General features: G+C 37.1%; 1 protein-coding gene across 5 annotated transcripts in view; it reads left to right on the top strand.

Moving 5' to 3' along the window:
- The window catches only part of ATP2B1 (ATPase plasma membrane Ca2+ transporting 1), a 60,344-nt gene that overhangs the window by 22,265 nt on the left and 14,473 nt on the right, over window positions 1-23,606 (top strand). For all 5 annotated transcript variants that reach the window (XM_058023154.1, XM_058023152.1, XM_058023155.1 and 2 more), the window contains exons 2-13: window positions 4,026-4,437; window positions 9,224-9,421; window positions 10,246-10,500; window positions 10,581-10,706; window positions 11,074-11,217; window positions 13,495-13,533; window positions 13,878-14,039; window positions 15,375-15,589; window positions 16,732-16,974; window positions 19,322-19,563; window positions 22,239-22,476; window positions 23,362-23,541. In XM_058023154.1, coding sequence (XP_057879137.1) covers window positions 4,233-4,437; window positions 9,224-9,421; window positions 10,246-10,500; window positions 10,581-10,706; window positions 11,074-11,217; window positions 13,495-13,533; window positions 13,878-14,039; window positions 15,375-15,589; window positions 16,732-16,974; window positions 19,322-19,563; window positions 22,239-22,476; window positions 23,362-23,541 — 2,247 coding nt within the window. In that variant the 5' untranslated portion in view covers window positions 4,026-4,232. The remainder of the gene's footprint in view (window positions 1-4,025; window positions 4,438-9,223; window positions 9,422-10,245; window positions 10,501-10,580; window positions 10,707-11,073; window positions 11,218-13,494; window positions 13,534-13,877; window positions 14,040-15,374; window positions 15,590-16,731; window positions 16,975-19,321; window positions 19,564-22,238; window positions 22,477-23,361; window positions 23,542-23,606) is intronic.

The following is a 23,606-nucleotide window of genomic DNA, read 5'->3' on the forward strand; positions in this document are numbered from 1 at the left end:
TTTATAATTGCTGGAGCTTTGACTCTTGAGGTATGAGTGTGCTTAAGTGTTTTAATATTAATTAAGAAAATTGTATTTCCTTGTAGGTTAGTGAAGCAAGTATTAAATGTAAATGTAATCATAGGAAAAGCTTGAATAGGAGTCTAAGGCACGCTAGGTCCTGTGCATCTGGGCAATAGTAATTGTGCCACTACAGGAACGCTTCAAAAAACATGTTGCAGCTTCTAATTTGGTCAGTGCAGAATGTTCTGGTAGCACTAAATAGATAAGTAATCTGTAATCTCTTCATGCTTTGGTGAGCATCTCTGCATGTAGACTTCTGTTTAGAGCTTTTCTTTTCTCCAGTCCAACTACAGAAGCTTATCATGATGAACTTCCAACACTGGCAAAGTTGTCTAACCTTTATTTATTGGGTTATGGGTTTGAATTAGTGTCTTTGTCTGGTAACAACACAGTCCTTTAGCAATAAATAGTGATTTGATTTGGGTAAGGAAGTTATTCCTCATAAGCAGCCACAATGATATGATGTGTCAGTGAAGTTACTACAACCAAAGAGCAGCAAGGTCTTCTCAGAGGGATTTACATAAGTATCTGAATCCTACCTTTGAGAGTATGTGCTGCTACTGAAATATGCCTCTGCAGTTCAAGTTTTTTAGTCTGTTTTTCTCTGTCAAGTTTAGTCAAGTTTTTCTCTGTCACACTTTTCTGTGACAGACAATAGCTTTTAAAGTTATTCCTAGTCTCAGTGATATAAAGGGATAACTCAAGTGTCGATGATAAAGTATTATTCAAAAGTTGATGTGTCCAATGAAAGATAGACATCTTAATAATTTTGTATGCAGCTTGTTTAAGATGGAAACTAACACAAAACTTTAACTGAATTAAACTTTAAATAGGCTGGAACTTCAGCATTGGGTATAAATGAGTTTTAGTTTGATAACTGTTTCCTGAATTTAAAGTTTGAGATCTTAACAGATTGGAAGTTTGAGGTGAGTTGCTTTAAACTATAGTGCTTCAGAGCTCATGCTATTCAGTTATTTCATTGACTGATGCAATAACTGAGAACTGAAACACTGGTCAAAACAAATAAAATATTTTTAATTAGTCGAGGAGATAAATACTACTAGATGATCTTTGTAGCTTTAAAATGTGCTTCCTTTTATGCTACTAAAGTTGTCATAATGGTTTCATTATGCATCGCCACTGATGTTACAAAAGTGCACTCTTGGAACTTGCTGTAACAGGAACTGATTGAATGTTGCAAGCTTTTACATCAAAACTACATTAAGGATATTTCTTAAAGAAAGTTTCTTTGCTGATTCTTACAGAAAAATCTGTGTTAGACTAAGTCTGTCCTGCACCCTTATGACAAGAAGCTATTGTTGAAGCTCTCTGTTGAAATGACTGGTAAAAATGGACTACTGAAGCAGATCCTGGTCTGATTTTGTGTAAAAATTGATAATGTTTAATCAAATTTTCATAATCTGGAGCAATACTGCACTTGTTCAGTATTCAGAATTTGAAGTCTTCACACTGTCCCTTTCAATTTTCCACAGTTCTTTGCTAACAGGGATGTACCAAAGAATTTGTTATCACTACTAGAGCTGATCTGTAGAACTGCACTGTTTTTGTAGTTAATGAATGCTTATTGAATTTGCCTGTGAACACTAGGGGTCTGTTGGTATGTTAGGATGAAATTTAGAGCATAGGAGGACCCACTTCAGTATAAACTTATTAATGACTAATATGGATTATTATTTATTAGTAAAAATTGATATAGATGCATAGTTTGAACTGGAGTGCAAAGCACACTGAGTTATGATGAAGTAGAGTTACTGCTCTTCAGTTTAGTTGCATATGAAAGCAAGTTTGGCCCACTCTATGCATATATATGGAGAAAGTACTAAAACTTTGATGACAAGTGAACAGTGACTAGAGCTATAGCTTTTTCTCTCCTTTTCTCTTGCATTTGGGTGTATTTGGGCATCAAGAACAGGGCTCCTGCTAGAGGCTTGAACAGAGCTTTTCTTAATTAAAATTGAATCAAGTTTGATGTAATTGGTTGTGGGGCCTTCTGCTTGGTCTATTTTTGCTTAATTAGCAGCTGCAGCATCTTCTTCATAGCTATACAAACTCATTTGCCTGATCTGCTTCTTGTTATACTGTCCTAGCTTATGATCAGATGCCAGCTGATAAATCCTCCTAGGCTACCAGCTGGACAGCAGCATCTAGCTTTTGGGCATTGGATAACAATGTGGCATGTCTTTAATGAAAACTCTTTCATACATGGTTTGCATGAAATTCTTCACTTGCAGGATCATTTGTTCTCTAACAGAACTCATTAGAGTATTAATCAAAACTATATCCTAGCATGCAGGTTAACACTATCATCATGGACTCTTCAACTGTTCCAACGTTTTCTTGCAAGTGACAGAGAAAACAATGAAGATTTAAAATTATTTTAAAATTAAGATCTTTTATGATGTTATAGAATGTTGGGAGTTTTATGCATGTGAATATTGATTGCTTTATGCTTTTTGTCACTCTCTGGAAAACAGCCATGGACAGTGGTTTTCTCAGAACCTCCTGTGACAGGAAGAGAAGAGCAGTTGCTGTAGAAGATGTAGTTCTGCCAGAGACGGGTCTGTCACTTGTGGTCAGGTGGCATCAGTTCAGGGGTTTACAGTGTCAGTGGTTGCTCTCAGGGCAAACCAGGTACTGTGCCATGGTGCTTTAAATGGTAGATAGATTTAGTATAGCTGCAACTTATTATTTCCAGAGCAGAAATCTGAGTCTTTCCTGGAACCAAGACTGTAAACTTCTGGTAATTGGGTGCTTATACCTTTACTTCAGCATAGACTCAGCAGTTCAGCCAAGCAGTCCTCTAACCTGGCAAGGAAGTAGCTAGAGATATTTTGCTTGCTGATGCTTTTCCTTTATATTTTTGCCTTTGCTAGGCATATGACACCTGAGGGTCTTGTTGACCTGGAAGTGTCCAAGTTGTTGTTCATCTGAGCCTGGCAGTCATGTTTTGTAGGGGAATATGTTGTTACACATGCTCATTGCGCTTCATTATGCCAATAAAGCTGATTTATGTGATCAGAAGTCTGGTTTTGGCACACAGCAAATCCTCACACAGGCATGAGGAGTTTGTGTGTGTATTGCACTGTTGTGTAGCTACATCTTGTGCAAGCTATGTCTGCTGAGTGGGAATTAGATATAGAATGCCTGTGCAAGTTCAGATCCTGTGGCTAGATGATGATTTCTCAACTACAATAAATACATTGATCATCAGACAGAAGAACTGCTCTCAGTCTGCTCATCCCTTCTGCAGAAAGGGGGTGTTGTGCAATTTTTCCCTCTCTTCAAAGAATTACATGGAGATACTGTGCAAGGCTTAAGTTGTGATGAAGTGGGCTGGAGCAGGGCTAAAACTGTATGGACATAAAAATTTATTAAGAGCTAGGTCTGCCTGAAGATATAATCCTACTTAGAATACAAAAGTACTTCATGTGTGGGCTTGCTGACTGTTGGAAGTTTTTAATTGAGGTTTGCACAAACCAATTAATGGGAACACAAAAAATCTTGCTCTTCCCAAACTCTGAGGTGAGGGCGTCATTGGAAAATGGGAATTTTTAACTTGAGCATGTTCTTTCCCCATGTGACATCACTTGTGGATGCTACAAGTTTCATTTCCCTGGAAACAGATTTAATTTTAGGTATTTTTAAAGGTTGCTGCTTGATGATGAACCATATGGACATTTGAAGGAAAATGCCAGTGTTAAAGGCAACAGTTGTTACAAAGTTAATGATTTAAGGAAATCCAATAATGCAAGGTTGCTTTGGGGTGGGAAATACTCATTTTCTTCCTTGTCGCTCTTGTCTGCAGAATGCAAACTAAAAATATTATAGGAAATGAAAAAAGGAATTTGTTCTGTAACCTTAGTGCCAAGAGTAGGGACTGTCTTACAATGCATTTCAGTGTAGCTGTTATGTAACTGAATGTGTATCTGTTCTCTCCCTAGACTGTACATGCCTTTTGGCTGTGGGGAACACAACGCACCATGGGACAACCTCAAAGATATCTCTCCAGACGGGCTCTCTTGCTTGGGTGATGTGTCTGCTCTCCTGACTGTCTTCATACCCAAAGGATTTATTTTCCTTTTGGAACTACTTTGAGTTGAAATTTTGTTCCTTGCTGGAAACTGTCTACGCTAAAGACTGCATGCATCATGGGTGACATGGCAAACAACTCGGTTGCATATAGCAGCGTAAAAAATGCTGTAAAAGAATCTAATCATGGAGATTTTGGAGTTACTCTTGCAGAGCTCCGTTCTCTTATGGAACTTCGAGCTGCAGATGCACTGCATAAAATACAGGAATGCTATGGTGATGTACATGGCATCTGTACAAAGTTGAAAACTTCACCAAATGAAGGTAAGTAAATTCTAACACTTACTGAGGAGACTCCATTTAGGAAAAGGCTTAGTAAGCAAACTGATTTCTTTAACAGAACAAAGTTTGTACAAGCATTTTAGCTACCATAACAAAATATTGCTTCTTGTTCCTTTAAGACAGAAGTATTCCATGGCAATAAGTAAGCAAGAGTTTTTTTTCAGTTGGTCAAGCTGCATGTGAGATGTTATATTAATGAAGTTCCACTTGGAACAAAGTTCATTGATGTAGACATCCACATATGAAACAGCAATGCAACATAGCAGTGTTCAACTCACTGTGAAAGCACCAGTTTTCTGAATAGTTCATATGACCTTTAGTTCCTAATTAAGATCACGCTGTTGTAGAGCCTAGGGTTTTAATATTCTAATGCAGGGCTTATTAATGCTTCTGTGTGGCTACCTAGTTCTTGGATTTGCTAATGCAGCAATTTTTAAAACTGATTATGTGTTTGTGGTCTATTGGATCCTTAATAGTAGGATCTAGTTTTTAAATCTGCAGTATTTCTGTAGTATCAGAATTCTGTAGATTTCATTTGAACTGTCCAAAATAACTATCAATATAACTTGAAGCATTGATGTTTACTCTTAGTGGAAGGTTTGCAAAGTGATTACACAGTCTTATTCCCTAGACATAAGCATCTCTGATGGAGTCTTTACCATGTTTGACTTAGTGGCATTCTGTAAAATGTGGCTACACCATGCTTTTACTATCTAGAGTTATTACTCTGAGATAGACTGTACAAATGTGAAGAAATAAGTAAATAAATTTATTAAGTCTCCTTCTTGAGAACTTTCTAGAAGGCTTTCTTCCCATATCAACAAAAACTATTAAGTGTATTTGTGAAAGATGGAAATCATACTGCATAAGGTAGTGTAGTATCTACATACTGTAGTACATGCAGTAAACTGTACTTAAATTAAAATATGTCAAAACATTAACTGAAACTTACTGTGAATTCCTGCTGTTGAGAGTAATTGAAAATTACCAAAATCAAGATTTTGGCAAATTGTAGTGTCTCTGCATTTAAAGACTCACTTAGATTTTAACCAATGTGGTGTCATGTTGGTAGCAGCAAAGTACCTGCTGTCTTAATCCTGGAGAGCCGTTGCTTTCTGTTCTTCAGAAATGCTATGGAAAGATTTACCTTCTTGGACCAAGAGCAGCCTACTAATGCCGTAAGGTACCTCTGGGTACATCTGCATTTAGCATGTTTTGGCTTGATCCACTTTTGAAGCCAGATTTCAGCCTCCTGAAATCATCAGTAGATGAATTTGGTTCCTCTTACCAAACTGAAACTGTTCAGCCAGCTGACATGGCTGAGCTACCGGTGAATGGGAGTAGACCAATTTCAGGATGAAGAAGTTTGTAAAACACGAGGAGCACAAACTTCTGTTCCTTGGCAGTGTTGAAGTACAGTGCATGTGTGTGAAGCACTGTAGTGTATAAGCAGTGTAGCACACCTCAGGAGCAGCAGGCTCTCATCACCCTCTTGACCTGCTGCATAGTATTGGAAGGCAGTGTCCTTTCTCTGTGAAAAGGGATATGGTTTTCTACAACTGGGAATTGAACTGAGAGTTGAATTCTGTTGCACAGTGATCTGCAAGGCTAAAGGTCCATTGTTACTGCAAGCTAGGTGGAAATACAATTTTACATAGCCACGAGGCACTAAGCACCAAATAAATACCTTGTGTACTGCAGTATTCACTTTGTCTCTTAATGTAACAAACATGCAGGTTATTAAACATGTCACATGTCAGCGAACTAAAACTCAAGGGTTGGATGCCCTTTCCTGCAGATTGATTGTGCTGTACTGAGGGCTGTATCAAGGCCTTTCACTTTCAAAAGGATTTGACATTTAGATGTACACTGCGATCAGTGTACAGTCACTGACTTAATAAAAGGGTGCCATCCTTTTTAAAGTGTGAGAGAAGCTCATAAACACACCAAAGACTCAGCAGTTGAACATGTTAACAGGCTCAGAAAAGGTTAATTGAGTTAGAACAGCATCCAACAGAGGTGTCGTTTTGACTCTAAACCACAACATGAAATTTTAGAGAATCAGCCACCCTGCCAGGTAACCTGCTATAAACTTTCTGGAGGCAGTACTGGAGAGCTCTTGTAAAGGCAGAACTAGATCTCTGCTTTTGTCAAATTCTAACCATAGGTGTAGAAAGGGAGACAATACTAACAGAGAAAAGTCTAGGGAAGATCTTACAGAAAAGTGTTACACATTACACTAATACCGGCTCTCTTAAACCTCCTGTGTATACCTGCAAAACCCTAGGACACTTTTTCCTATCAGATGCTTTCTCTATGACATGACGCTCTTACCACTATGTAATTGCCAGGGGCTTCACAGGAAAAGTACAGGCAGTTCTGACATGGTACACACTGGGTGAGTTCAGCTTGTTCTGTTTCTTGCTGTGAAGTTGTTGACAATGTAAGACAACATCTATTTTCAGGCAGAATTTGGATCAAACTTATCTGATTTGAAATGAGAAATTCGAACAATCCTTTACCAGTATTACTTAAAAAAAGGACACTGAGCAGACTTTACTGCTTACATATACGCAAATGTGCAAAATGAATGTTTGACATATCTTTAGTAGCAAAAGTCTGTCTAACATTCTGGACAGATATAGATATTTCTACTAAAATTTGAATATGAAGCATTAACTAGTCCCTTGGCTAATATTTTTCAAACTTAATCCCAAATAACATAAATTGCCCTTGTTAGGACACATAATTAAGAATACAATGGCAGTAGTTTTGATCTCAGGACTGTAGGTTGTGAACTGCGAAATTACCAGCTGTCTGGTAAATGTAGCAAGTTCAGTAATGATGCATGGTGTATTATAGTGTATACTAAAAATACAAATGCTTTTTATCTTTGCTAGGCTTATTTACTAATCTTCACTAAGTGGTTCTGATAGTAGCTTGACTTTATATAGCCTCATTTGGAACCACTTTTCATTTTTCAAGGACCTTTGTTGTATACTTCTGATGTTCTGCACTGTGGTACCCTGGAAAGGGAGGAAGAGGGTGATGTTGCTAATATTATGTAAATAAATTTCCAAACTCTGCCCATGTTAAAGGAATAGAGAAGTAGTATCTTCTGCAAAATAGCAATATGGCCCAGTGTTTTGGAATGCCCACACTGTCCTGAGTTTCTGTAGATCCTGTAATGTATAGCTTGATTTTGAAAATAGTCTTGCAGTCCTCTTTGAGTTTAGAGTGAAAGTAAGCACCTTAAAGCTTGAGCTGCAAGAAATGTAAGGTTATGGCTAATGAGTACAATTTCTCCTTTCTATTAAACCTTCAAAGACATGAATTCAGAGTGAATTGAAGACTGTTAGAATAAATATAATATATCATATACACAGAGTATGTTTAATTAATTTCTCTTTTGAAGAGATCTGCATATAGTTTGCTTTTCAGTTAAGTGGTTCCATAGCAGTTGTTAGCACTCAGAATTGAGCTTTGCAGTTCAGTAACCTTTTCAAAGTGTCTTGAAATATGTGATGATTCTCAGAAATGTCTGTTACAGATGTTAAAAACCCCCCTTATTGTGAAAGGCAGCTGCAGTGGCTGCTGTTCTTATTTATTACCTAGCATGTTTGCAATGCATTTATCACTAAGCAGCTGGGTTAGCTACTAAAAAATTCCTACTAAGAAAATAATTGTCTTTGAGCTGGTGCTAATCATAACCTTGGGGCAATATGATTGAAGTACCCAGACCTTTGCTCTGAAGTTTGGCAATTTTGTTTTGAAAAATGAGCTTAATTCTGAATGGTGGGTTAGTCAGCTTGAAATTTTTAGAGGAGTAACCAGGAGATGCGCTCACAGAAGACCTTGAGTGCATGACCTTGCACTGACAATACTTGGTATTCCTTTATTTTTAAGATCTTGGCAAGCTCATGAAACATGCTGTAGCTTTCATGTAGGCCCCTCACTCTTGTCTGCTAGTGTCCCTTAAGGATGGTACCAGAATTGAGACAGGGGAGGACTCAAATATGCCACGTAAGAAAGAAGATAGGTACAAAACTGAGGTGACAGACCCGGCGTAGTGCTAAACATGGGCTCTCTGTGTGAGAGGAGATAGAAACTGAAGCTTCAGAAGAACGAATAACTACCACCATTCCAGGTAGAAGCAGCATCATAAAAGTGATTGCATCTTATCACATGGTGCCTGCAGAGAGCTTCAACCATTTAAAATAGTATTTTATATAATAATTATTATGGAAATATAATAATTATAATAGTTACCTTTTTAATTATAATAAACATCTCATTATAAATGTTACGTTACTTTTAGGATCCTAGGATGTTGTGTCTGAATACAGAATCCCTACACTGGGAACCAGAGCTGCCTTCACGGGCTGTGGTCTTGCTAAAGCTTTATGGTGCTACTCAGTCTCAATAGTAGTAACTCTACTAATGAGCTTGTCTTGCAAACTTGTTTACTTTGAACAAAGGTATGTCTGTTATTATTACTCTGTTCCTATGTCATATTAAGTGACATATTAAGAAGGTAGACCATCAGCTTTATTTTGGCAAGGTGAGAATTGTGAAATATAGCTGGCTTTCTATAGTGACTCTGATTTAATGGTATTACTTCCATAATTATGTTTGAGATGTGGCTTTTTTGGTTTTGTTACTGAAATGTGGAGTGGGACTTGATTCCATGAGTGGGAAACTTCAGTCACTTCTAATGTGAGGGTGAAATGTGTGTAAGTATCACTAACTTTGTCTTATTGTTAAATAGGTTTAAGTGGAAATCCAGCAGATATAGAAAGGAGAGAAGCAGTTTTTGGGAAGAACTTTATACCTCCTAAAAAGCCAAAAACATTTCTTCAGTTAGTATGGGAAGCACTACAGGACGTTACACTAATTATATTAGAAATTGCAGCCGTAGTATCCTTGGGCCTTTCTTTTTACCAGCCTCCAGGAGGAAATGAATCATGTAAGTAAACTTCTTGAAAAGTAGGTATCTACTATTATTATACTACTGACTTTTCTGGTTCAACATGCCTGTACTGTAAATCTGATGGGAGACAGTAAGTCAGTGGAAAAGCAGCTTATTGTTCCTTATTGAGAGCACATTGCTAAAAGTCTAGCTTGCCTTAAAAGGGCAACATGAGATTTCCTTGGTCATGATCTGGTGTTATTCTGACCAAAGGTAAATTGCAAGCAGCAGGAACAAGAAATTGTTTGAAATTCAGTCTCTGTGCAAGTGGGGTTTTTTTTAGCTTTGCCTCAAATGTTTAAGCAGTTTGATTTGCAGTCATGGGCTTTCTTTAAGGAGTTAGCAAGTCTAAAATTTTCTTTAATTTGTGATAAGACACTGGTAACTTTATAATTTAAGAAATGGGGCTATATTTATACTTCTGAACAGAAAATAAAGGGATTGTGACTTCATTTAACTGAATTTTTGCTGTGATATCTGGTTTGTTTAGACAAATGTAAAGTTGGATATGTTGACAAAGCAGAATGTTGTTTACCAGTCTGGCATTCTTATGCCATCATTTAAAAAAATAAGGGCAGGAAACTTTCTCTATGTAGACTTCTCTTGTGTTCAGATAAGTAACGTGGTTTAACTTCCTCAAGTTGCTCTAGCTTTCGGGTTCTTTATCTTCTTTGTGTATTACCCTTATGGAAATAAAGGTGAAATTGCTAAGAAGGCTAGCATGGAAAATATTTACCAGCTGTAAGTTTTTTGTTTTCCAAAGCTTTCTTTGTTGAAATATCTTTGTGAACTTTCTTAAATCTAAAACCTGTTTTCTGCAGTATGTGGATCAGTAAATGTTGGTGAAGAAGAGGAGGAATCTGAAGCAGGTTGGATTGAAGGAGCAGCAATCCTCCTATCTGTAGTTTGTGTGGTATTAGTAACAGCTTTCAATGACTGGAGTAAAGAGAAACAATTTCGGGGATTGCAGAGCCGTATTGAACAAGAACAGAAATTCACAGTCATCAGAGGTGGCCAAGTCATCCAAATACCAGTAGCTGACATAATTGTTGGAGATATTGCACAAGTGAAATATGGTAAACATATTTTTAAAGTTGAACTTTCTTTTATTTTTAAAAAAGGAACTGCAGTCAACAAACCCAGTGATCTCTCGTAGGTGACCTTTTACCGGCTGATGGTGTACTCATCCAAGGAAATGACCTCAAAATTGACGAAAGCTCGCTGACTGGGGAATCTGATCATGTTAAGAAATCTCTGGACAGAGATCCTATGCTGCTGTCAGGTGTGTAGCATTTGACAATTTTTGAATAAAGTAGGTTGTTTCTGCGGTAGGGTGGTTATTTAAAATTTTGCGGTTAAAACTAGCAAATTGGTTTTTTATCCAGGTTGTCTCCCTGAACTATCCCAAACCAGTCCACAAAGTACAGAACTTTTTTGGAGCAATCAGACCAATAAAACTGACAAACATTTTGTGTAGTTGCTTATGGGTTTACTTTCCAGATATCTTTAGCAGCTAAAGCTTTAGGGGAGGACAGTGGTACATATACACAGCTTAGAGTTTTGTCAAAGTCAGGGTTGAAAGCTAATTTCCTCAAAGTACTTGTGTGCCCTGCTCACGTCTCAGTGGAAATCCTGATTCAATCTTTCAGGTACACATGTGATGGAAGGCTCTGGAAGAATGGTGGTTACTGCTGTAGGTGTGAACTCTCAGACTGGAATCATCTTTACTTTACTTGGGGCTGGAGGAGATGAAGAGGAGAAGGAGAAGGAAAAAGAAAAGAAGGAAAAGAAAAGTAGGCATAATAATCATAAAATGCCTTGGTGGGGGAGTGGGGATGGTGGTGAACTTTTGAATATTACTGGATAAAAACATGTCATCCAAAGCCAGAAATCTTTTAAAAATCTCATACCTTCTGTAGGTTTCACAGGAAAAACAACTTGGGTCCAGTGACCTGAGAGTGCACCACTGCTACTAAATATTGTCACATGGAATTTAGTTAAACTTCAGATCCCATTGATCAGTCAGAGTTTGGGAAGTTTGCAATTGCTAACCAGCCATACATAACATGTATAAATAGTAAAACTCTCATCTTGTGTAACTTCAAGGTGCATTGATGTCTAATAGCAAATACTTGTTTATGGAAAACAAGTTATTATGAAGTTCAAGCTCATAAGTATCTAGTCATACTTATAAGTGATCTTTTTATCAGAGGGATACAAGACAATAATGAGACTTTCAAACTCAATAGGCAATTGCTAAAATGTGTGCTCTGTGCGGGAATTGAGATTGAAGGTTTTTTGTCTTGTCGTAACCCACAAATACTTTACAATTCTTACCCTTCTTGAAACTTGAAAAAAACTAGTGAGTTCCTTTACAAGTTAGAAAAATTATTACAAGAAGAATTGAAAGTTCTAAGTTAGCTTCAAGCTCAAGCATGACAGCAAAAAGTAAAAGCTGACCTGCAACACTTGCAGTCATTAGTGTGAAGCAGTTGCCATCCTGTGCCTTCCACTTACAGAGGAAGGAGAAGGAAACAAATAACAGTACCAGCTGCTACAGGAGATATGGAGTGGATTATAGCTTTTATTAATATTCTGCCAGTGTTTATTATTCTAAAAGCAGAAGTCTCTTGACAAGCAGTGTTTTGGTGTATCCTGGGACCCAAACACTAGTGGGGTTTTTTTGTCTCCCAAGATAGATAGGTTCCTCCTTCCCTTAAGTTAGGTGCCTAATAAGATTCTCCTTGATAAAACTCAGGTTAAACTAAATTAACTTCTCTGTGAATGTTAAGGAGATTAAGGACTATATTTAGCTGGCTGTGTATGGCACAGTTCAGAGTGAAAGCAAATGTATGTACAAGCAGTTGCAAGTAATTCAAATATAGAACTTCGCTCCTGAAAGAGGAAGAGAGGAACTAGGGAAGAAGAGGTACAAAGTCAGGAAACAATGACAAATTCTTAAGAAGTCTGAGGTGGCATCTTCCAGAGAAAGTGACCATGCCTTTATTTTTTTCCTGTTAAGCTGTTGTGAGAACTCTGGGAGAAATCTTATGTGTAGAAATCAGAGTGTGTCTACAATAATTGTGTAGTGGAGATATTAAATGTCATGCCAGACAGGCTGGTTGATAATTTGATTTTCTTCTACTTGAGTACTCTTGTACATTTTGGTCTACATAACCTAAGGCCAAAGACTTGGTGAATTACCAGTAATTCTGAAAATGTTTGGGTTTTGTTCTAAATTGCTCAATTTTGTGCTTTCATTTCAGTTTATCACAAACAGTAATTATAACCCTTGCTTTCTCTACTTAGAAATAAAGCTTGTCACTTTCTAAGCTCCCCCAAAACAACACATGATGTGTTAAGTCTTCCAACCTTTAATATTTCACTTGTTAAATTCTTTCATTATTTCACTGTCCTTCTTTATGATCTCTTGTTGAGCCCCATTTCTGAACACAGGTAGGAGTGATATTTTATTATGAACTTGAGCTGTTGTCACCGTGATGTATGGTACATCGCCTGCAGATTCATGGTTATGTTTGTGTAAATAGTAATCCAGTGCTGTACCTCCACTAAGCTTTGCTATGGATTTATGAATATTTTATACCACAGTAGCTTCTGCAATGTTGTACAAAAGCACTGATTCTCAAAGTGAGACCCTGCAGTTTATTTACAGATGTAGTCGGATTCTGGTGGCAAGTATTGGAAGAATACAGCAAGATGGAGGCCACCAGAATCACTGAATTGTCATAAATATCTTTCCTAGAAAAACACATCAGGATGTCTTTTGTGAAGACATCCTGACATCTTCCTCACAAGCCATAAGTGTCAATATCAGTAATTTGTGCAAATTTAACCATGGTAGATGAACACTGCAGCAGTCTTGTATGTGAAAAGTAAAGTCCAAAAAGTGCCATGAGCTGTTTCTGTAAACTGACTTACATGTTTTACTTTTTTTTTTTTAATGCAGTTTCCTTTTTTAGCAAGTAATGTAGTTTTTATATAAAAACATAAATAAAATAATGAATTCTGCACAGCCAGCCTAAAACACAACTTGTTTCCCTCTCTGACAGGTAAAAAGCAAGATGGAGCTGTTGAAAACCGTAACAAAGGTAAATGCAGGTTCTCTGATTCTTTCTTGCAATCTCTGTTTTCTAAGAGTGTAGATGAATACAGACTTCCCTATAAAATGCATATTGAGTACTTACATCCAAAGTGTTTATGGTAAGGATGGCATAAGTGAATCTGCCCAAAACAAATGTTTCGCTGAACCTGGTATTCTATCAGTGTACACAATACACTTATTTAAACATTCATGTGTAGTGTGGCCTCTCTGGATACAAGATAATTCTCAGTGCTAGTGTATTTAGTGGACCTGGGCATTAAGCTTTTTAGGTATCCTTGATTTGAGAGACTCACTAATGACTATAAACGTTTTTTTCATCTTAACTTCTAGCTAAAGCTCAGGATGGTGCAGCCATGGAAATGCAGCCACTGAAAAGTGAGGATGGTGGAGATGGAGATGAGAAAGACAAGAAGAAAGCAAACTTGCCAAAGAAGGAGAAGTCAGTTCTCCAAGGCAAACTCACAAAGCTTGCAGTTCAGATTGGCAAAGCAGGTACAATGTCTCAGTACTCTCCTTATGTTGATGTCATGTTAAAAAAAGTTGGAACATGCATAGTTTGTGAGGAGATAAAATAATCAAACCACTCAAGGCTGACTACTTAAGTGCAAAATTCTAATGCATGTAGGTATGCTGCTGTGCCCGAGTATGCCAATGGCCTCTCAGGCTCTGTCATGTGGATGGCTTTTATTTTTCCTTAGTTTAAATAGAGCCAGGCTTTCAAGTGCCAGCTTCTAGGAGGGAAACTTCCAGCTTCATAACATTGGACAACTGTTATGAAAGATCTTTTTAGGTTAGATACAGCATTTAGCAATGTACCAAGAGAACTGTAAGTTGAGTGAAGCCTGGAAAATGTGCTACAGTCAACGAGATTCTCTAGTACTTTCAGGGGCTTAGAATTTTCCACTTAACATATGCCTTGTTGATACATATGCCTTACTGACTTGCTACTTATCTATGAGCTTATATTCAGCTGCCTTGTCAAAATCTTTGGTAGATTTTCTGCTTGAAAGTAGGCTAAAACAACAGTGACGTTCAGTATAAAATTTAGGCTATGTTATCTAGTCTATAGTGGTTTAATTCAAATATTTCAGGATATTCCATGTAGAATTGTTGAAAGGTTTAGGCTCGAAGGAATTTCAAGACTTCTAGCCCAGCTCATGGGTCAAGAAGGGCTGACTTTAGCATCTGGGTCATTAGACACTTAGAGCTTAAAATGGAGCAATGAAACTTTTAGCTGTAGCACTCTGCAGTTGTGTATGGTCATATTAATTTTTTAGTGAGATAAACAAATTCCATTATATGTGTACTGTAAACTACTGTCCTCATCAAAGATTTTTTTTCATGTCTTCCAAGAGGTGTTGTGTTCCTTTATGTACCTTTTGACCCATTGTAGTTCCCCACACAGCCTTAATACTCATCTACTTCATGCATGGATTTGCCTGTCCTCCTGCTTTGAGACTGCACTGAAGCACTCTACTGAATCAGTCAGCATAAAATTGGTGAAGGCCTCCTGAATTTTTTCACTTCTTGTTCTGCTTAGTCAATTGACTTTACATATTGGTCTGTCCTGTTACTAATTAGCTCCATGCTTTTCAATTAAATTGGAGAAAAAAAGATTTCTAGGTACTTCTAGGTGAAATGCATGAGGAAATACTTGCATTGGAAGCGGGTACACCTGAGAACTGCCTCCACGTTTTGACTTGCCTGTTTGAAACCTTAGTTCTAATCCAGCTTGTATAAGGGCAGAAGTATTTGCATGTATCTACAGTCTGTATTGCCAAATATGTGAGATAATTTCTTAAAACTGTTTATTCTCTTTTTAACAAGGTTTGTTGATGTCTGCAATCACAGTCATTATCCTTGTGTTATATTTTGTAATTGATACCTTCTGGGTTCAGAAGAGACCTTGGCTTGCTGAATGTACCCCAATTTATATTCAATATTTTGTGAAGTTCTTCATTATTGGAGTTACAGTCTTGGTGGTGGCAGTACCAGAAGGTCTTCCACTTGCAGTCACTATATCTCTGGCTTACTCTGTTAAGGTAAGTAGGTAGAGGGCAAATAGATTTTTTTAAGGTAGGTGGGCATATTCATCAGCTGTTAAATATGTATATATACATATGTTAGACTGGGAAGAAGCTTTTCTTGTTTTCTGAACTGCATGAGAATTCTCCTGCAATACTTTTCTTCATCTCTGAATGAATACACACTGACAAGACCAGTAAGCATTGCCAGCCTGTTGTCACCAGCTAAAGATAAATGGATTCAGTATGTAGCGTTGTAGCATTTGCTTATAATAAACAGATGTCTTAGAGTTTTCTGTAAATGTGAACTTCTACCTAGCTGATGTGTTAAACAATTGCTATGAAAGTTTCTAGATTGATTTTTTTTTTGAAGACTAAATAGTGTAAAGCATTTTGTTTTCTGCTTGCTGTACAGCATGTTTTTTAACTTAATCTCTTTGTGTTCTTAATTTTCTTACTGCATCAGCATGCTGAGACTGATTATTTATCTAAAATGGAATTGTAAAGATGATGGGTGCTTAGGCTGTGTTCTAAATTCATAACTTGCAGCACTTAGTAGTAGTGGCCTTATTGTATAATTTGAAATTCATCTGCTTAGAGGTGAAAACCCTTAAAGCTGTTAAGGAAAGAATTTAAAGTGATATTTAATCTATGAAACTCATGTAGCCCTCACTATTTTAGTTGAAACATTAGGTTCCCACTTTGATTATAAGTCTGAATCCAAGATCTTTGAAATACAAATTATCTGATCTTCAGATAGATCAAATAAGCTGCATTAGACTTTTCTTGTAAGCAGAAACATTTTTTAATTGTTGTATCTGGTAAAGTTCAAACTTTACCTCTTCTCAATTTCTAAATATTGTTATAAACTGTTTTCTCCCAACAATCTGAATAGTATCAATAGTTAGTGTGACATGCAGGTACAGGAGATTAAGATTGTATTTATGTACCTTGTTCAAAATGAAGTTTACTGTGACATAATGGACTTGGGGAAATCTATACAGAAAGAGGCAGCTGCAAGTTCTTCCTCTGAAATATGCCAGATGACTTAATGTCTGAGTGTTTTCTGAAAGTGCTGTGTAAGGCTGGATCCCATAAATGAGAATTTCTGAAGTCAAGTAATGGTCATGGATTGCTGTTAACTGCTTTTATTTCCTTAGAAAATGATGAAAGATAATAACTTGGTGAGACATCTGGATGCATGTGAAACTATGGGCAATGCCACAGCCATTTGCTCAGATAAAACGGGAACATTGACTATGAACAGAATGACAGTGGTCCAAGCCTACATCAATGAAAAACATTATAAAAAAATTCCAGAACCGGAAGCTATTCCAGAGAAAACTATGGCTTATCTTGTGACAGGAATTTCTGTTAATTGTGCTTATACTTCCAAAATACTGGTAAGTGGATTTCTTAATTCCAATCAAGATAACTGAGTAATTTCCTCAAAAGATGCGAATTGTCTGATGGCCAGAGGCAGTTTCAGTGTAAATGTGTGGCACAATACAGGGTAGGGTATTCTGTACCTGCTGTAAACTGCTCAACCATTCATTTGAAATTTAATGGAAAAAATAGCTTATTTCAGTTAGAACTGATAATTCAAAGATAACATCTTAAGATAATTTCCTTTCAAGTTCACAGTTGTTTGTTTTTATAAGTGGGGCTGTTTACGCCACTTGAAGAGTGTCTTGCCTGGATTTGAGCACTACTTGAAAATAAATATTAAGCAATTAATATTTAAGAGTCGTACGTTACTACATAAAATAAAATGAAAAAATGTAACTACAGGTAAGGATTTTGATGGATTTTATTCCAGATACTGCTGTATAAGTTTGTAAGCTTTAGAAGTGTAACATATTTGCCAAAATCTTATTTGAAACTTGCAAAATGTTTTGAAATTAAAGACTAATTGACTGTTACACATTTTACATAGTGGATTATTTTAACATTTTATGTGCATTATTTTCTAAAACTCTAAACATAGCTTCCTTACTGTAGTTATTCCAACATGTTGTATACTTTACATTCTTCAGGCAGTAAAAATAATAAGTAAAATTTAGTAAATGCATTTCAAGATTTTGCAGAAGCCTCCCCTATGGATGCTTTGTACACAAATAGCAGTGAAAACTCAATTCAAAAGCTACTTATCGACCAATAAAAATGGTATGTCTGCAAGAATTTCCACAATAGCAGTACTTGAGGCAGCACATAAAGTTTGACAGCACTGATTTCTCTAAAACAAGATGGAAATTCTATAATGAGTTACAGCACATGAGTAGTTTCTAAAGCTCTTTCTATACCAAGAACAAGTTAGCTATTTGTAAACTGACCTAGTCCCTTATTACTACAATTTTAACTGAATTACATCCACTGTGGTAGAGTTAGGCTGCTTTGCAGAATCACAGAGGGCTGAAAGGGACATCTTGAGAGAACCTCTGATCCGCTCCTCCTGATCAAAGTGAAGTCAACTAGAGCACACTGCTCAGGGCACTCACTCAGGGTTTAACAATCTCAAAGGATGGAGACGTTGCAACCTTTTGGGCAGCCTGATCAAGTATTTTATCACCCGTAGAGTAAAAGGTGTTTCCTTATCTTCAAATGGAGTTTAAAAATCTTCGGTTTGTGTCCATTGCCTGTTCTTTTGCTGGGCATTACTAGGAAGGTCTGGCTAGACAGTCCTTAGCATTGTTCCAGCCATGTGCCTTATTCAGGCATTCAATGCACACCAAAATGTTTCTCTCCCTGAGTGTTGTCTTGTCCTGACTGAACACCCTTTCAGCTCATCCTCATATATGTATTATCTCTATTATCTTTGTGTGCCATGGATGCACTTACTCCTGGATGTTGATACCTCTCATACTGGGGCACCCAGAACTAGATGTCTTAAACTGCACATTAAAGTGAATGTTTTCAAAGTGTGAGTATTCAGTGTAGCCAAATCCAAAATCTTGCAGCTCTGAACAATGAAAATGGACCACTGACTTATGATTAATGTAGTTCAGCTCTAGCCACCTGAGACATGTCAGATGAAGTAAGTGCTTCTCCATGTTTTGCTTCAAAAATGCTGTGGTGTTATGCATATACAAACTCAAATATTTTGAGATAAATACTTCTTTACTTATAGGACTAGCATGTGCAGAACCCGCATTGCTGAGATAAGAAACTTTTTCTGGTATTAAAGGATTGGAAACTTGTTTCTGAACTCTTTCCAGTTAAATAGGCCATGGCCTGGAAAACAGAACTTGTAGTGAGACTTAAGAAGCTTAAAGACTTAGTTTGTTCAGAAGAAGGCTAACAGGTGATGTGGTCATAGTCTAAGTCATTGAAGAATTATTACAGGGGAGAATACTTTAATGTAGCAGAAATAATTCCATTTAGCTTGCTGAAGTCAGTATATGTGAACTTATCTGTACTTTTAAAATCCAAAACAATTGTTCAGGGTCTACACTCAATTGATCAGATAAATATTTAAAGTAATGGAAAATGTCCTTTAGAAAGGTCATGCTGGGATTGATACAAACTTAATTGGTGATTTCTGAAGAATTGAAAGATCCTAAATAGGTACAGAAGTTACTTTTAAAAAGCAGCATATGACTTTAGATTATGACTCATAGGAATTTATTAAGTAATTACTGAAAAAGAAAACCTCCCCATCCCAGAACTAAGCTTGTCCTTCCTTGTGTTCTAAGTGCTGTGCTTCAGTGGTTTATAAGTTAACCTAATCAGTGGTGGTTCTTGTTCTTGCAGCCTCCTGAAAAGGAAGGTGGCCTACCACGTCATGTTGGAAATAAAACTGAATGTGCCTTGCTGGGATTGCTCTTGGATTTAAAACGTGATTATCAGGATGTAAGAAATGAGATACCAGAAGAGGATTTGTACAAAGTGTATACCTTCAATTCTGTTAGAAAATCGATGAGTACCGTGTTGAAAAACTCTGATGGCAGTTTCCGGATATTCAGTAAAGGTGCCTCTGAGATAGTTCTTAAAAAGTAAGAACAACTATTACTGTGATTCAGCACTTAACTTTTGCTTTATGTTGTGATAGGTGGAGAGACTGGCATGCTAAACAACATAGTCCGTGGAATACTTGTCTCTCCAGTCACAGATAAGGGCAGCATTCCTGTACCCTTGTGACTACAGCTTCACAGCCTGTCTCCTCCTGTTCTCCTGCTGTTTGACTTTCTGCAGTAAGATGGGCCATTAGCACGTTCATTACTTTACTTCAAACACCCCAGCCCTACCCCTCAAAACAAAAGAAAAGAGAAAGAGATGGTGGTCATGCTTTAGTTACACTATTTTACTTTTAGGTGTGGTTGATCAAAATGCACACCTGCCTTATAGTAAAGTCCCAATAGTTGGTATGCCTAAATTCCAGGAAGAGCTTGTGCCTTTGAAAAGTGATTACTTTCAGCATATAATTGCTTAGACTATACAACTTGCTGTTGATCATTGTAACAGGAGGTTGAACTTGAATGTTTGAGCAACTTGAGGGGTTTTAATGTGACAAAGCAATTGCTTCCTTATCCATCTGCCCACCTAGAAAGGATTTATTAGGATGAGATTAGACTTAGTGAGCGATTAGGTACCACTGGGACAAACCTTTATAGGTGTGAAGTCAGCTGTGGTAACTCCTAACTAGGTGAGGAGAGATGTCACACGTGTATGTATCATGTTCTCTAGGAACAGCAATTGGTAGCCAGGCCTGTTTTGGTTCTGATGTCAAAGTGTTTCTAGTCTGAGTAGCACATAGACTATATTCATCAGTTAAATTTACTTTTTTGCTTGTTAATAGCTCCCCAAATCATTACCTAGGAAGGTACTAATATACTAAAGAAAAAATATGAGCTCTTCCTTCTCCTCAGCTTTTTGCTGAGAACAAAATGTTAATCTTTAAAGGACTCTTGTTCTTGATATAAAAACTTAATTTTTTTTTGTGTAGCTTATCAAAACCTTATAAATTAATAGATGTGCCTATATTCACATTACTTCCACCTTCTGAAGTATTTTGTAACTTATAATATTGGACAACTGAAGTGTAGAAGTTGCTAGAACTCAGTCATCCCAGATTCACGTGGTCCACTTGACTTAGTAACTGAAATAACAAAATAGATAATAAGAGCATTTGGCAAAGAACAAGAAAACCTAGACTGATTTGGATATTATAGGAATAGTGTTCAAATAGAAAACTACTTCAGAGTATGCACTGGATTGGACAAAGATTTAGCCATCATAGTCTGCTTCCTATGCAGTACCTGTAATCTGGTTTGTCAGTTATGCTGCTCTTTCTCTATTTTAACATATGTAACTAGACTTGAATACCGAAACTTAAACATGAAGATTTATAAGGCACAACTGAGTCACTAGTAAGTGTAGAAGAAATGCAGAAGCTTTTGCATGTAGAGCATTTTTTTTCTTTCCTTATCACTAAGTCAAATATTTGAAGTGAGTTCCAGTGTGGTTTTGCATGGAATGTATTTATATGTATTTAGTCATATTGAAATGTTTGAATTTGTCACCAGCCTTATGATTACAGCTAACACTAGATATCCTTAATGATTGCTGACATTTGAACTGATAAGTAAAATCAGAAAATTCACATAGACTTTCAGTTATGATATGAATTTTGAAGCTCTAAGAGACTGCTTCATTTTAATTTTCTGTATGAGGTGGAAACTTTTAGGGAATTCCCTAAATCTTTGGACTGTACACTTAACTGTAATGCTTGTCATCTTTGCTGGTCTACAAGGTCTGAATTTGATATTTAATGAAAGTATTGAATTCAATTTTTTTTCCCAGTGCTGTAGTAGTACTAATTTGTAAAACTAATGGATAATAGTGTTAATTTATGGCAAAACTTTGTAAAGAGCACACAAGCAAGATTTAATTTCTTATTCAAATCATTAGTAATGTTATATTCATGGCATCAATATTCTTAAAGTATCTATGCTGTCCATGAAAGCAATGGCATCTTTGGCATGAAGAAACATAATTAGGAGAGCAAGTATTGAAGTGTTAGAGCGCATGGTGGTGAATCCAGTCTCCTATACAAACATTTAAATAAGTTTCAATATTTGCTTTTAATATTTCACATTGGCTCACATACCAGATGGTCTCTGAATTCTTTGCACTTAGACTGGGGGAGAAGGGGAAAGGCTGCAAACTTTTTTGTTCTTAAGGGTAGCAGTACCTAAGTTTGCTTATAATGCTGTAAATTTAATGCTTGCAACTGTTCAACCACCTCATGAGTGTTCTGAAAGTGTGTTTACTTCTGAGACTGTATTGCTGTTAACAAGGTGGGATTATTTTGCTGAGCATGAAACTGGATTGCCTCAACCAGTGCAGACACCAGTCTGTTTACATACAATGGAGAAATGGATACTGCTGGGAGGTAACTGATGTTTGTCTGTGAAATTCGTCGGGCATTACTTTCATCCTAGGATGACTGGCTCAGTTGAACTTTCTACAGAAAGTATGTTTTGCAACTGAAGAAAGTGCATTTGGAGAAGATTGCCTTAGAGAGATACCACTACTGGATTTTTGTGCCTGTATGTTAGGGTCTAGCAAAAACACAGCTTATAGAAACTTACTGGACTTGACTGATAAGATGAAGAGTGAGTTGAACTTCTGGTTAAAATTTGATAACTCTTAAAGCCTTTCTTTCCAGGTGCTTCAAAATACTGAGTGCTAATGGAGAACCAAAGGTATTTAGACCTAGGGACCGCGATGACATTGTGAAAACTGTAATTGAGCCCATGGCCTCTGAAGGTCTCAGAACCATCTGCCTGGCATTCAGAGACTTCCCAGCAGGGGAGCCTGAGCCAGAGTGGGACAATGAAAATGATATCGTTACTGGTCTGACATGCATTGCTGTGGTTGGGATTGAAGATCCTGTGAGACCTGAGGTAGGGTCACCAGCTAAACTGCAGTGATTCTGTTACACGGGATTCATGTTTTTCATCATGCAGAGTACAAGGAACTGAACTGCTATTGTATGCCTTAAGCATAGTTAATAAATGAAAATCTAATTTCTTAAAGAGAAAGTTAATGGAGCTATAAAAGCAGATTAAAACTGCTTAATGTCACTTATGCTGTGTTACTGAAGCTCTGTACAAACTAATAACTTAAGGTACTTACTGTGCAGGATCTCAGTAAATGAAACAACTTGTTATTTTTTTACCACTTGGAGTATTAGGACTTTTGGTTTGGAAAAGATTAGCCATTGTGCTTGTTACCAGTTTCTCATGGGAAATAATGGAGAGAGGTGAGCTTGTCACCTGAGAACTGAGGGCAGGGAGTATGGCTTGTGGTTGAGGTGTAAGGTTTTTCAATAGTGAAAGCTTTTATGCCACATGCACGTGAAAGTTGGGGCTGATCTGCTCTATTGTCACTTCGCAGTAAAAGTTACTGATGGAGTAGTGGCATAAAAGCTGTAGTTTATGTCACATAATCATAACTAAAATGGCAGTACTCAGTGCAGCCTAATATGTCATGAGGATTTTTGTGGTATTTTGAATACTGTAGTATTTGAAAAATTGCAGGAGGGTGGGGAGAGGGGAACAGATATAGCAGTGGCACAAAGCCCCTTGCCAGAATTGCAACTTGTGTAGTTTTTAGGAAAACAATTGTGGTATGCTACTTAATTTTTTAAAATGTTCTATAACTGAAGTCTTCATTTTAAAATAACAGTTATCCTTTACTGAGCCATAAACATTCCTTTTACTCACAAGTCTAGATTTATTTATCTAATGCACAGTCTCTAAGCCTGTGGGGTTTTTCCTTGCTTACAGGTACCTGATGCAATAAAAAAGTGTCAACGTGCAGGCATAACTGTACGTATGGTCACTGGTGATAACATCAACACTGCTCGTGCTATTGCACTGAAATGTGGTATTCTGAATCCTGGCGAAGACTTCCTGTGTTTAGAGGGCAAAGACTTTAACAGGAGAATACGCAATGAAAAAGGAGAGGTAAGCATGCTGACTCTCTCATCAAGTAGAACAACACATACTCTAAGTTTCCTACCTGTGTAAAA

Source organism: Melospiza georgiana, chromosome 4 (assembly GCF_028018845.1).
Source record: "Melospiza georgiana isolate bMelGeo1 chromosome 4, bMelGeo1.pri, whole genome shotgun sequence".
Lineage (NCBI taxonomy): Eukaryota > Metazoa > Chordata > Aves > Passeriformes > Passerellidae > Melospiza > Melospiza georgiana.